The 15,599-nt window shown below is 44.2% G+C and overlaps 1 protein-coding gene across 1 annotated transcript in view; it reads right to left on the bottom strand.

The window, feature by feature from the left end:
• Positions 1-15,599, bottom strand: part of Galnt18 (polypeptide N-acetylgalactosaminyltransferase 18) — a 304,421-nt gene that overhangs the window by 31,483 nt on the left and 257,339 nt on the right. The window contains exons 8-9 of the mRNA XM_052201130.1: positions 10,610-10,747; positions 5,128-5,223 (exon numbers count right to left, since the gene is read on the bottom strand). Coding sequence (XP_052057090.1) covers positions 5,128-5,223; positions 10,610-10,747 — 234 coding nt within the window. The remainder of the gene's footprint in view (positions 1-5,127; positions 5,224-10,609; positions 10,748-15,599) is intronic.

Here is a 15,599-nt window from a genome sequence, read left to right as displayed (position 1 = left end):
GGATCACTCAAGATGACTCAAGATGACCTAAAAAGAAACACGCACCTGGTAATGGATCAAATAGCACAGCCTATAAAAGAACAGGGCTATAATCCTAGCACTAGTGGAGAAAAGAGGATCTTGAGTTTGAGGCTAGCTAGAGCTACATCCTAAAAGGATGTAAAGGAAACCACAGAGTCACAGAATGGAAAAACCTTAGAGATTTCTCAGTTTAGGTGTCATAGTATCTCTGAAGCCTACCAACACAGCTTGGGGCAGAGATGACGGAGATGCCACTGTCACCTGAGCCAGTGGCTGGAAGAACCCCTTGCTCTCAGACAAACAAGTATATTCTTGTATTTTGGAAGGAAGCCTCAACTCTCTCTTAAGACTAACCACTACTATCCTCATAGCTCAAGCCTTGTAATAATAGCTGCTTATATAGAATAGGTAACAATCATGGGAAAGCCTGCACTAAGTGCTTCATGAGCACTCATTCTGTAATCCTTGTAGTAAACGTACAAGGTAAGCAATGCTATAATCGCTGTTTTTATGGGTAATAAAGTTGAGGTACAACATCTATCCAAGGCCCCTGGTTAGTGAGTAGTATGGCTTGAACCCAGCAATAATGTTAAAGAAGGATTAATTTAATTTTTATCATGTGTTTATGTGCATGTGGGTATCTGTGAAGGCCAGAAGAGGAAATTGGACTTCCTGAAACTTATAGGTAGTTGTGAGCTACCCAAAATAGGTTCTAGGGAGTAGCCCAGGTCCTCTGGAAGGGCAAAAAGTACTGTTAACTATGGAGCCAACACTCCTATCTCCAAAGATTTATTTTTATTTTACTGTTAGCCACTAAGCCATCCCTTCCCCTAATTATTTTTATCTTATAATTGTGTGTCTGTATGTGTATGTGAGTACATGTGGAGGTCAGAAGGGCATGGGATCACCTGAAACTGTAGTTATAGGCAACGGTGAGCCACCCGACATGGGTGCTAGGAACTGAACTGGGTCTTCTGTAACAGCTGTTAACTGCTAAGCCATCTCACCAGCTCTCAAGTGCTTTAAGAAATTATTACATTTATTTATGTGTGTGCCTTAGTGTGTACGTGAAGGCCAGAAGACAACTTTACAGAATGAACTCTCTCTTTCAACTATGTGGGTCTCAAGGATTGAACTCATGTCATCTTTCTTGGTGGCAAGTGCCTTTGCCTGTTGAGCCATCTCTCCATCCTGGTTCTTAACCTCCATTTTCACCTCATATATTTCCTGTGAGCATTTTCAGGCTGCCTGTTGGTTGTGGTTCTCATGGAAGGACATGTGAAGCTTCACAGCAGAGGTCAGAAGGATTGTCACCTTGGGCTTATCCACATTTCTTAGACAGCATGTGAGGGCCATTGTTCTTCTCTGGGGTAGTGAAGCATGCAGCTCACATGGTGACATATGGCAATCCACTGGTCATGTGTGATCAGCTCTAGGTTCTCCCTGCCCTGTGAAAGATCTTGCTGAGAACTTTCATGAGGAAAAACCATCTCATCAAAATGTGGTTAGACAAGGGCTGTGGGATACAATTGACCCTTGGGACCTGCAACTATCCATAATTTCCTAGAGAGAACCCTCCATTCTTAAGCCTCCCCACAATACTTTTGAGGGCTGGAGGATGCTTGGGGGGAAATCCTGGAAGCAAGAATTCTTGACACTTCAGCAATCACTCACTTCATGTCATTGTGTTCCTGTGTTCATCCTGGGTAGATATAGAAACTCAGGCCAGGGACACACAGTCCACTTCCAAGATAAGCTGGCTTCTCTGACTCTCTCAGGTCTGTCATCAATCAATTCCTGCCATAACCATCCATATGTTTTCTTTCTCTGGTAACCTGTGACCTAAGCCTCCTGGACCCTAAGAGCATGACCTGGAAGGAGAAGACATTGGGCCTGGTACTTCCTGAAGTACTCAGGTACATGAGTACATGAAGGAGTTGATTTATGAAGGCAGCTCCCACAACCTCTGGCAAACACAGCATAGCCTCCCAGCTCCCAGCCAAGTGTCTTTCAGAACAAATAAACTAGAGAGGACAAATTGTCATAGCTGGTACAGCTGAGTCTAGAGGTGGCCTGGTCTAGTTTCATCACATACAGATGGGCAGACAGATCCAGATGCAGCTGGTCAATTGGGGAGAGATCAGAACTGTCACTGCCCATGAGTAGCAATGCTGACTGAGAGGGCAAATGAAAAGTCCCCAGGGATGACAGACTTGACTAGAATGGTGACCGTGTTACACACATAGGTCAGAATCCACTGAACTGTCTAATTATATTTCATATATGTTAGCATAAAGTCATACCCCACATAATGGGGTATAACACAATAAAGGAACAGAAAAAGTTAAAGATATACTGGAAGACCGAAGTAAGACCCAAGCCTCCTGATGTTTACTGCATTGACCTTTTCCTCAATCTCCTGTATTTTCATTGCCATAGCAACTTGCTGATGCTCTGGAGTCTGCACTAGTGGTCTTTGGCTGGGGAGGATATCCACCTTGCTCCCTGCGCCTGTGGCAGCAGTGGTGTCTGTGATGATCTTGGTGTTCCCTCTAGCATCTGGCATCACCATGCCCTTTCCCTGAAGAACAGCACAGTTGATGGGCAAATCTCTCCATGTTCCAGTACCTCAGAGTGCAAGGGTCTGATAGCCGCCCTTTCTTCCCTCCCACTTCTCTGTGTTTCTCCCAGTTCCATTCCATCTCTATCCTTGGCTTCTGCTGAGATGACAAACTACACCTCTGGCCTCTGTATCATGATCTGTATCCTAGCATTTCTTTCAGAAAGAGTCTTTTTGTGATTTTCATCAGGGATGGGCTTAGACTTCTCCAATTCTTCACATTAAAGGAGGTCAAAAAGGTAGAACCCCTATCCTATATGATACCAGACACCAGCACCTTTTTCTGAAGGTCCCTTTTCTCCTTGCCCTGTCAGTGCAGGAGAGAGGCCACCTGAAAGCTAGGAAATGAGCCACTATCAGATGCTTAATTTGTTAACATCTAGACCTTGAACGTTCTGGCCTTCAGAACTGTAAGAAATGCATTTCTGTTGCTTAAACAGCCCAGCCTGTGGTAGTTTGTTTGGGTTACATGAACAGATAATATTCATTAATATAGGTAATATAATGGAAACATACACCAACCATATGATTCAACAATTCCATTCCTAAGTGTAAATCCAAAAGAAATGAGTATAGATACAAATCAAAAGACATGAGCAGCTATGATCACTGCATCAGGACTCACATTCACAATTTTAGTCACTATTCTGTCGCTCTGAAGAGGCACCATGACCAAGGTAAGTATTACAAGAGGGAGCATTTAATTGGAGGCTTGCTTATAGTTTCAGAGTTAGGCCATTATCATCATGCAGGGGAGCACGGTGCCATGCAGGCAGGTGCTGGAACAGTACTGAGAGCTACACCTGATCCATGGGCAGGAAGAGAGACTCTGGGCTTGGCATGGGCTTCTGAAACCTCAAAGGTCACTCTCCATAACACACTTTCTCCAACAAGGCCGCACCTGTAATCCTTTTAATCCTTCCAAACAGTGCTATTCCCTGGTCACTAAGCATTCAAATACATGAACCCGTGGGGCCCATTCTTCTTCAAACTACCATAGAATTTCATAGCATATTCATAACTCAGAATAGGATGCAGTAAAACAAGCAGCTTACAAGATCCATGGAAATAACTCAACATATATGGAGGCCAACACAAGGTATTTTCTGCTCCAGGTTCTGCTTAATATGATCATGCTCACCTCATGGAAATACAACAATCTGTACAATCTATATTCTGTGCATATATTATGATGTGATAGGACATTTGTTAGCATAAAGACAGTGGTATGATTTGAATGTGAAATGACCCCTGCAGGCTTACGGATTTAAATCCTTGGTACTTGGCTAATTGTGCTATTTGAGAAGGTTCTGGAAACTTTAGGAGGTAAAGATACACTGGAGGAAGAAGGTCACTGGGGATGGGCCTCAAGGTTTCATAGCCTGGTGTACTTTGTTTTCACTTCTGCTTCCTGACTGCAGACATGATATAAGCTGTCAACCTCCTGTCCCTGCCACCATGCCTTCCCTGCCATGATGAACTGTGTCCTGGGACTATAAACCAAAATAATCCTTCTCCTCTTTAAGTTGATTATCTTATCTCAGCAATATGTAAAGTAGCCAAGACAGTAACGTATCAAAAAAATGTTGCACTGTTCTATAATAATGAATGAGTTGCTATGCTAAGTGATGAGGAGACAGTGTGATTGGCTGCTCAAAGACTAACCAGCTAGTGATGTCACAGCAACACGGCTGGCCCACCAAAAAGATAAGGAATTAGGATCAAAGTAAACAATCACTAAAAATTCTCATCAATTATACACAGGGTCATGTGATAGTCTTCAGTTGTGTGCTTAGGCAGGTAACAACTTAAATACAGAAGTGCACTTCTACAAACTGATAGGAAAGGACCCTTTTCAGTCAATCTTCTCTTCTGGAGTTAAACTCTGGCACCATTGTTCATCTGGGCACTCCTCATGCTAGGGCAACATTGGCCAGTGGCTGCCTATTGTATTTTATTGTGTAAACTGGCTCCATTGTGTGTTTCAACATAGCTGTGCATATCTGAAGCCTAGACCATGAATGGAGAATTGTAAAGGACAGCTGTTTCCTGGTGGCTGCCCTCTGTTCTCCGTCAGAAACATGTATTAGAACTAGAAAGGAGACTCATGGCTTGTAGATGGTGACATGGCACTCTATGGAAGTCATATTAGGAAGCTTAAGGGGACCATTGAGGTCCATTCTGGTAAGGAAGGGCTCTCCTGGCAGAACCAGAGCTACATAGCTCACCACAACTTATGAAAGGAGGCAGAGGTTTCTCTTCCTTCTCAATCCATATTCCATAGGATCCTGATCCCTAAAACATACTTTCCCAGATTCTGTCCAAGCAAGGAAGGTACAACTTAGCTCTTGGACTCATAGAAACACTTTACGATGAACACCACAGATTTCTGGGCCCAGGGATACCACGGCAGGGCCCAGAAGGCTTCTCAATACCCAACACTCACATGTTCATCCTTGACACAGGGGTCTCCTGAAGACACTCACCTGGGGTGTCATCCCATGACATATGTACACGATGGGGACATTCTCTGTATCTGGTCCCTGATCAAGACACAAATCAGTCTTCAGGGAATTCTGCAGCTGAACATCAGAGGAAAGATGGCCAAACCAGAGGAGAAAGAAGAGAGAAAGCACATGTATTAATTTAGGAGAGGCAGGTGTAGCCCTCAAAAAGACTCACCTTCATCAATACTAGGTCATCAAACACTATGGTGTCAGCAGTTCCAGTTATTTATTGGTATAAAGGCATGGCTGGGGACCGGCTCAGACTCCATGAGAAATGATGACACTCATTAGACAGGAAGCTGCCTTTGCAAAGCTAGGATCATGCAAGTAAATACAAGAAGTATACAGTGAGGAACACTAGGGTCTCCATGCTTTCACTGCTCCAGGATAGACATGAGGAAACAAGCCCTGACCAGCCTTTGCTCTTTAGAGTTGGGGAAAAGATAACAGTTTTGTTTGTTTTTAATCCTGGGAGGCCACCTGGGGCCCTGTATTCTGTGCCTCCTACGGATTTATCAGGGGCTTGGTCAGATCCCTAGGGTGGTTCAGTTGCTGTGGACTCTTCAGAGTAAAAAGCTTGGTGGAGGAAGAAGAGAGAGGGATCTGGTAGAAGCAGAAGAGAGAGGAATCTTTTACTCTCACTTAAGTGTATGGACCCAGTCTCATGAATCAGCAGAACATCTGGCTTTGAGAGTCCATACTCAATGGCCCTCATGACCTAAGCCCACGATGAGTCCTCAGAATGGATGGCCTGCAGGTTACAAGGCCCTTTTCATTGTCCACAACAGGGTAGATCATGAGGTACCAACCCACAGTCTATAACAAATGAATTATCCTCTTTCTTCCCATAACTTTCTGGAATTTGAACATATGACAGTTCTTTTATCCTGGTTCTAAAAGAGCCCAGATCTCCTGAGATGTGGTCTGTGGGTAGTGGCCACTAGAATTATGGGTAAATAAGACTATGTATAGAGGATTTTCTGGATGTTTGTAAAATGCAAAACTCGGATGTGACCAGAAAGGAGCCAAAGCACAGGGCAGAGAGAATCAGAAATAAGAGAGGCCACCTGCCCCTGTTGGGTTCTCATGGCTTCTGAGCTCACACATATGGCCAGTTTCCACTCTCATAAGAAAGTTAATAGTGTCTTCCCCCATGCTTACCTTGGGCTAGTTTAATTGGGTTTCTCTTCTTTCAACCCAAAGCCCTCTTTTTATAATGGGAGACTGGAGAGAAGAATCCAGGGACACTAATGCAGTGAACTGTGGTTGATTCACTGTTCAGGTGGAGGCCAGGAGCAGAAAGAGGCTGGGTTTGTGGAATCCTGGTGCCCCAGAAGTGTATAAGGGGGCAACGCTCTGCCATGTGCCCTGTGTCCACTGCTCGGTGTAGCTTTGTGGGAGGAGAAGATGGAAATACTCTTTGAACTTGTCTCCTGGTCCATGAAGAGAAAAGGATCTAAATTTGATCTGTTATCAAGACCTGCTAGGTGCTATATCAAAGAGACTCACAGATCCTGTTAGGTGTGGCTTTCCCTGGGTCCCAAGCTGTGGCCTTTGGGTGACAGATGGGTATCATTTTGATATATTCCTCCCTGGCTCTACCTCGACCCTCCCCTACTAAGCAGGTGGTCTATTGGAGCAGTGGAGCAGGAGAGACAGGCTAGGGTGCAGTGTTGACTCTGGCAGCATGGTCTTGGACAAAGTAACTTGCCCAGCCTCTTTTTTTCCTTGGAAATAAGGATAATAACAGTGCCTGCCTCTCAGGGATGTTATGAAGATTAAATGACATAATATCTGCAAAGGCTTAGTATAGGGCCTGGTAGCCAGCAGCAGTAATTGTTAGCGTCTTCTATTACTGCTGTAACCTCCCTGAAAGCCGTTCGGGAAAACTAGCTGTGATGAATGCACGGGTGTGCCAGGAGCCTTCCAAATGAATCATATCTAATCTCAGAAGAGAGTTCCCACAGGCTGGAACTGCGGTGTAGTGGCTTCCTGGTCTGTGATTCTGTCTTCATGTTGGGAATGTTGAAAACGTTCGGCATCCTCTGGTTTGTTTTCCTTGCTTGGCTAGTGTCGCTGCCACCCTGCTCGCCCCAGCCTGGGGTGAGGCCACTTGTCTTATGTTTCCATAACCCTCTCATTTTTCTTTGAAATTATTTTAATTTTAATGTGGTGTGTGTGTGTGTGTGTGTGTGTGTGTATGTATGTGTGAGTAGGTACACCTGGGCGTTGGTGCCCATAATGGCCAAATCCCCTGGGGCTAGAGTTATAGGCACTTATGAGCTGCCTGACATCAGTGCTGGGAACTGAACTCATATCTTCTTCAGCAGCAACAAGTGTTCTTAACAGCTGAGCGTCTCTCCATCCGAAATCTCACCCTTGAACCTTAGTGCAGCATTTAGCACACTGCGTTCTTATTGCTTCTTTACTTGCCTGCCTCCTCGTTCATCACAAATCCTGGGTCTTCCTCGATATATATGTATGTGTATGTGTATGTGTATGTGTATGTATATGTATACGTATATGTTTATGTATATGTCATATGTCATATATATGTCATAGAATATATATGAATATATATGTCATAGAATATATATGTCACATATATATGAATATATGTCATAGAATATATATGAAGCACATAGCTGTCATAAGTGTTGAATGAGTGTGTGCAGAAAGTGAACAAATGAATGGCATTATGGCTTTGCAGGTAACAGGGCCACAGTGTGCCTGACCTCGGAAGCCAATCTTTTTCTGTCATATGTGTGGCTATGAGCCTGATACTATTAAATGGGCTCCTTTAAGAGGATTACTGTAACCAATGAGGGAGTGCACAGTGCCAAGCTTATACTGTAAGAATGTCCAAAGTACATTTCCAGAAGCTGGGCAGGTCTGAGTCTAACTGCCCCTCCATCTCTAACTCTCCGCACGAGATCTGGGATTCACGCAAAGCTCCCCCATCTCCCAGACAGCGAGCTCAGGGGAAACCCATACAGTACAGCCCACAGTTCCTTTAGCCAGAAGGAGCAGTAATGTGCTCTATTAGTGGCTTAAATGGCCTGGGTTATACACTTGACACTTGCCCAATTGAGTGACCCAAAAATTTATTTGACCTGAATGATGTAGTTGGAGCATGAATTGAAATGGAAAAATAAAGATTTTAAAAACCGCTGCTCCTGCAAGGACATCTGGCCTCTGCATTTTAGAATAAAACTAATTACCAAAGAAGAACAATTCAGACCCAGCAAATGTGTTTGCTCATGTGGCTGCATCCTCAATGCCCCTCATTAAGAGTTCATGGTGTTTCTGGATCAGTAAGCATGTCTTTGCTCCTGAAGAAGCCAGACACTGACATGTGGAGGAGACAGGGGGAGGAGAGTGCAGCTGGACCTTGTGCATGGCTGGTAGATGAACATTATAAGGACAGTGACCTCTGCCAGCTCTGGGCATGGCTAGCACGCTCATCTCTGTGGGATAATGAGTGGGTTGCCTTTTGTGAAAGAGTGCAGGCAGTCTGAGTTATATACCCAGAGACATCCAGACATAGCTTTGTATACTTACTATCTGATCAACCAAAATGTTCTGTCTTTGTCATCAAAGGGTCCCAAGAGAAACCTACTGCTGCATGTATGAAGAAGATAAGTCATTTTTACATGGAGGATGAAAAGGGTCATTAGCTAGGACCTGGAAATACAATGGCTACATGAAAACACTCTTTTTATACTGTTTCCTCTGTCTCTCTTGGTAAGTGTGGCTAATTTCACTCAGCTCCAGTAATGGACTGATGAGAACATGTATCTGGAGCAGGTCCTGGCTCATGGAGGTTTGGTTCTAAAACGTTATTTGGTCATACAATATTCTCTTGGGATTGGGTCAACAGTGGCCAAGTGGCACCATAAGGTTTTATGGAGCAGAGAGTAGGCTATCCCCTGTAGAGCAGGGATGTGCATAGAGCTAATGGACATCATACAATGCAGTGTGATGCTGTGATGAAGGGGATCTAGAGTATCATGTAGCAGGCGGGCAGCATCATTTGAGGGGATGCTCTCACCCCCAGACTCAGAAGTGGAAAGGTAAGAAGCACCATTTCAGGGTGCAAACATGCATGGGGCTCTCATGGAAGATATAATTTATCCCTACAAGATGGCCTCCTGGACAGTCTTAACTGAGGGTTGTCTAGGGTTCTACCTCTGTGTCTTTCAGAACCACTGGGTTAATATCTAATGAGTACTGGGTACTAGTTTTGAGTCAAGCCTCTCAGTAAAGGCTCTTCACACTCCCAGACAAAGAGCTCCATCCACAATGCTTCATCTGGGGAAGCCCTTAACTCAGCTCTGATCACAGGGCACCACAAGGCCTCAGCTTTGCCTTCAAGTTTTTATCTTATCAAAAAAAGGCAGGAGGGGATGCTCTCCAAAGCACAGAACTGCTGTGATTCCAGGTAGTTGTTCAGGTTCTGTTAGAGACAAGTTAGGATTTTGCCCATTTTTTCATATAACCTGAATATAATATAAGCATCCCTACAGAGTGGAACAGAGGGCTTAACTGACATAGAAAAGAATTATGTGTTCAGACTTTAACAGTCAGTAGAGGAGATATTCAAATGGCAGTCATGTACTGCACAAAACACTTTAAGAGTGGAGGGTCCTGAAATTAGTTGGTTTATCATGGTCAAAGTATTTTAAACTGAGAAAGAAAATCTATTCGCATTTCTCAGACTCCCTTCTAGCCAATGAAGGCAGTACTGACTTACTCCTTTAACAGATGAAGAAACTTGGGCCCACAGTTTGTAAGAAGGAACAAGGTCAAGATCTATTCTATTTTGTACTTTTGATGGTTCTAGGGATTGAACTCAGAGCCTCATATATGCTAATTAAGTTTTCTACCAGAGCTACACCCTGAGCCTGGGGCTAAGATCTGAACCAATGGACTTTCTCCACTCCACCCTCCATCCTCTACCACACCCACTGAAGGAACCAGCACACCAACCAACAAAGCAAACCCTTCAGTAAGTTCAGGGGAGGTTCTGTCTCTCAGAACTCTTCCCAGGGAGGCTGGAAACATGAATGAGAGGTGCCAGCCAGTGGGTGGGCAAGACATTCAGGTGTTTGACAGACCCCCAGCTACCCCAGCTGGGAGTAGCAGTAGGTATCAGCTCTGTTAGTTTGCAATCTGAAGCTAAAGCTTCTTTATGCATGTTGTTAAGAGGGCTATGCAAACTTGGGACCACAGAAGAATTGAAGAGGACTGTAAAGGAGAGGTGCAGTCCTTTCTCAGAGGGACTAGAAAGACTCAGGCTGTTAAAGTCATGAAGCCACGAGCCTGGGCTGAGCCCAAGTTTATCATAGTATACTACAGAGGTGATAGTGGGGGCTTGTTCCCTCCCTTCCGTTTTAACACTCTTCTACAGTCTTCTTTTCTGTCTGCATCTGAATGAAAGTTCAAGCTACTGGGTCCTTACCACTCCATAGGCGATAATGTCAGAGTACATCCTCATCTCTGGGTACACACTGACCAGGTACCACCTAAAGGTCTTGCACTGCAGCTGCTTCCTCAGAGCCTTCCTTGCGGTGATGTCCCCAATGTCGATCCCTGAGTCCTGTAAAGAGGCAGAGGCAGAGATGCAGCTCCCATCAGGCGTACTCTGTATATTCTGGCTATATATATCTATATAAGTCTATATCTATATATTTGCTGGGACCCAGCGCCTCCAGCCAAGATTCACAGAGACTTTCAGGTAGAGGAACCCTGCGCAGAACTAACCCATGTGTTCTGCAATGCAGCATTCACCTCATAATTATCTCTATTTGGACTTTGAAATATGAGGTCCATATTGAAGGGGTCTAGTATCAAGTAAGGTAAGGGGGATGAATACTTGACTATAGTACAGTTTAAGTGGTAAACAATTATTAAGTTGTATTAAATACAATTATAATACCACAAGAGCATTAGCTTTGACAAGGGGTCACTGTTATATCCTCTTTCAGGACAGCCTCCATATTTTCCTAAAGGTGTGAGTTTTCATAGCAAACCATTCTTTCTGTACTCAGGATCTTGTATTTCTACTTGTGATATAATGAGATAGATAGATATACAGATAGATACATAGACTGATATATATGTGTATGTATGTATAAATGTATATATGTATGTGTGTATATATATAGTGTTCATTTGCACCTCATCATAGGAGCCTCCAGAACCAGCCTCCTGCTCATTTTCAACTTTTGTTTATCAAGTATACACACACACACACACACACACACACACACACACACACACACACATCATCATCATCATCATCATCATCATCATCCTGTTTATTAACTGACATTTGCTTTTGTGTTTCAAAGGTTCAGTATGTCTGTACTGCATTTTTTCCTGCCAATTGCATCAAATCCTTTTAATGGCAGTGAGAAATGATTAGTGGTCTTTCTTAAACAAGGACACTTTGACCTGTATCATTAGAAAACAATGAATACTCCTTTCTCTTTTCCTAACATTTAGTATAGTTCGCTTATCTCTCTCCTTCAAAATCCATGGCTGCCTAGGACCTCTGAATAGCATTTTAAGAAGTCTTTAAAGAGTTCTCCAGCTTAGGAATCTCACACGAAGCTGTCTGGATTGGACGAGCCCCAAATTCAATGATTAGTAACTTTGTAAGAGAACAGAAAGGAAGATTTGCATATATAGAAGCATGGGAAGGAGTGGCCCACATAGAGACCCAGCAGACCAAAGTGATGAATCTATGGAGCACCCAGATGCTAGAAAAGATAAAAAAGACGGATGACCGTCTAAAGCCACTGGAGGAATCGTGGCTCTGATAGCACTTTAATGTGAATTTTGGGTTCAAGACTCATGGGAAAAAAGTTCTGTTGTCTTAGGCAACCATTTTCATGACTAATTCATTTGGACCATCTTAGGAAATTAATCAAAAATTGGCGACCCTACAAATGACTCAATATTTCTGCCACAAAGTCACAAAATTCCATGTGGCCAAGCCTCAAAGAAAGGGCATGAGCAAGGCAACCTGGGAACATCAACCTTGGCACATCAACCTGGGAACATCCTTGGCACTCAGGTTGTCTTTGAGCAGGAGAAGCAGCAGCTAGGAGGGTTCTTGAACTTTTTAGAAGGAAATACAGGCTGGTTTCCTGTGTACTTACTGGCAAACTGATTTTCAATAAAAGTAGCTAGATGCAAGTGCTGGAGGCTGCTCTGGCCTCTCACAAGTTTGGGACTGAATGTGGTGGTGAGGCTGCGGGTGAAGAGGACTGTTCCATGCATGGCTCAGGGGAGGGCTCAGTCGAGTAGCAGGTAAGCAGACAAAGAACTTACTTGTATGACCAATAGCACCAAGGACAAGAATTAACACCTTTAGAATTTTTGGGGTGCTGAGTCAGTACTGACCAGAGTCTTGATACATATTAACTAATGGATTCTCTGGGCACTACCTAAGCAGGGCTGAAGGGCTTCTGCTCTGAATTTGCAGTAGCTGCTAGAGAGGTGAAGTAAACAGGTAGAGATGTGCCTTGAGCTAGTCCTGGGATGATGGTGATGGCTGGGATGCTCCTAGGAAGACATGACGAGCAGGTAGCAGCTAAACCTTTCTTTCTTTGTCAACTAATGGGGTTCCTATTTGCTATGTCTTAGTAACTGCACAGACAAGTAGAAACACCTCATGGTCTGTGCCTGAAATGGGGATCTGGGAGAGGCAGAGAAGCAAAGAGACATGTGAGGTGGGAAGGAAGTGGAGAGTAAGGTAGGATAGAGACAAGACCCTACATAACCCAGCTCGGAGTGTTGAGTATGGAGAGGGTTGGGCAGGGGCTAGGTGAGCTGTCAAAGAAAGCTTCCTGGAGTCTGACATGCTTGAGATGAGTCTAAAAGATGAAGCAAATCCTTGCTCCTTAAACCATCATCTTGTAAGCCTGACATAGGTTCCACCATCTCTACAGACTTACTGACCTGCGTCTCTAGGATGAGACGCAGAGGGGTATTTTCTAAGTTTTCCATGAGACGCTGAGGTAGCTGAATGGCAGCTTTTCTCTAGGAGCCACTGGCTGGGAGTTGGTGGGGAGAGACCACACACACAGCCAGGCTGTTCCACCCATTAATAAACATCAGCAAGGTTCCAGTGAGCCTCACCACCCACCCTGCCTTGTGCTACACACTACAACACAAACATGCACATCAAAATGTCTTCAGGAAGCCCACAGTTTATCCCAGTAGTTCCAACTTTAGGAAGGCATTGAATTCCTCAACATTTGCTTTCCAAAACCAGTTCAACTAATCTCTAAGGCTAGGGCCAAGTGATTTTAATGTTCAACCAGACTTGAGAGTCACTGGACTGGGGGCTGGTGAGATGGCTCAGTGGTTAAGAGCACCGACTGCTCTTCTGAAGGTCCTGAGCTCAAATCCCAGCAACCACATGGTGGCTCACAACCATCTGTAACAAGATCTGACGCCCTCTTCTAGTGTGTCTGAAAACAGCTACAGTGTACTTACATATAATAAATAAATAAATCTTTAAAAAAAAAAGGTAAAACAAAAGAAAACATTTTAAAAAAAGAGAGTTGCTGGACTAATAAAATAGGTGTTGCAAACAACAGAGTATTGTCTAACAGGCTGGTAATATGATGCAAAAGGCATATTGGGGGAGTGACATTTTCCATGCTGGGGTAGGATTCCTGTATGAAAAGTCACAGGACTTAAGTCTGTAAGGATGAAGGTTTGTTAGAAGTAGGAGTTGAACATGAGGTGGATGGAGGGTAATTTTAGGTAGAGAGATCAAATGAGCAAGCACAGGGTTGAGAAGTAGCAAGACCTGCCCCCTCCAACAAAGACTGTGGGGTGCAGGTAGAGGTCCCCAAAGAGGAGAGCATGTGTCAAACAGTGCACCTGGCCTCACCTTTGTACTCCGAGAAGAGTCCTTCACAGATTTTTGAAGAAGGGCAATAGATAAATCATTTAGCAAGGATAGGCTTGAGGGGGTGAAGACTTAAAGCAGGGCAATCAGCTGAAGTCTGAATGGGCAAGGCTTGAGTTCACATGTTACTAGATGTGGACTGGACAGGAGGGCTCGGTGATTGACAGAGTGGGATAACAAGAGAGGAGGAAGAAAGGACTGTGAACAGCGCCCAGCCAGATATCTGGCAGATGGTAACATGAGGAACTGAGACAAGCAATTAGGAACAGGATCTGGCTTGGGTGGAAAATGACATCCTTAGCTGTGGTCAGACTCAGTCTTAGTGCCATGGAGGACAGCAGCAGGAGGCATCCAGCTGGCTGTTGAAGATGCCAGTCCACAAGCAGCACTTGAGATATTAATTAGGAAGTCATCAGCATGTGTGTGGGATAGACATCCAAGAGCAGAGGCTGTTCCTGAAAGGGGCAGTATAATGAGAGGCTGATGAAGGGGACATCTCTGGGGAGCATTTCAACAATAGTAGAGGGAGGATAAAACCCATAGGGAGAAAGAAGTAGCATCCTGAAGGAGAGGAGGCCTTCCCAGAGTATGGAACCACGGAACTTAGGAACCACAGAACCTCAAAGAAATGAGAATTCTGTAGGTTAAGAAAAGCTTTCTTAGATTTACTCTGTGTTGTGTATGTGTGTGTGTGTTCAAGTGTGCATTTCAGTGTGTATGTGTGTGTGTTGTGTGTATGTATGCACCTGCATGTATGTGGGTATATATAGGGTCTAGACGAGGGTGTTAGATCTCTTAGAGCCAGTGTTACTGATGTTGGTGGGATGCCCAGCTTGTAACACAGGCGTTCCCTCATGGGAGTACTGTCTCTCCAGTCCCAGCTGAAGGAGTTTTAAATGCCCAGAATATTATGTACTCAAAAGGCCTGCCCATGAGAGCTTTGCCAAAGATTTGATACTGGGATGTGATGGGAAAGTGGTAGAAAGTGGGAAAACCATGACAGTGCAAAAGCTCAAGAATCTTAAGGGAGGTTGGAAGCTGGAAGTGACGGGGGTACGAGAGGGGTGTGTGTGTGTGCTGGGTGTGTGTGCCTGTGCACACGAATGTGTCAGAGGGAGAGGGAGAGAGAAGAAATGGTTTGTGTGTGCGTGAGTGCACATCAGAGGGCAGCTTCTCTGAGAGTCATTCACTAGATACCGTGAATGAGACATTACTTCTCACTGACCTAGAATTCAATACTAAGCTAGGCTGACTGGCCAGCAAGCCCTGGTGGTTGTCAGTCTCTTTCCCAGCACTAGGAAGATTACAAACATGTGCTACCACACCCAGCTTTCCTTAGTGGGCCCTGGGAATATAATTTAGATCCTTATGCTTTTGAGGAAAGTGATTTACTGACCAAGCCATCTCCCCAGCACTACAGAAAACACGCTGACTTTTTTTTTCTTTATTTAAAATTTTCACCTGGATAATTCCATGTCTAACCTGTTTTCTTTTTCATTTGTTTTCATTTGCTTGGTGCTTA

Source organism: Apodemus sylvaticus, chromosome 1 (assembly GCF_947179515.1).
Source record: "Apodemus sylvaticus chromosome 1, mApoSyl1.1, whole genome shotgun sequence".
Taxonomy (NCBI): domain Eukaryota; kingdom Metazoa; phylum Chordata; class Mammalia; order Rodentia; family Muridae; genus Apodemus; species Apodemus sylvaticus.
The sequence above is the reverse complement of the archived record's forward strand: the minus strand, read 5'-3'. Positions and strand labels throughout refer to the sequence as shown.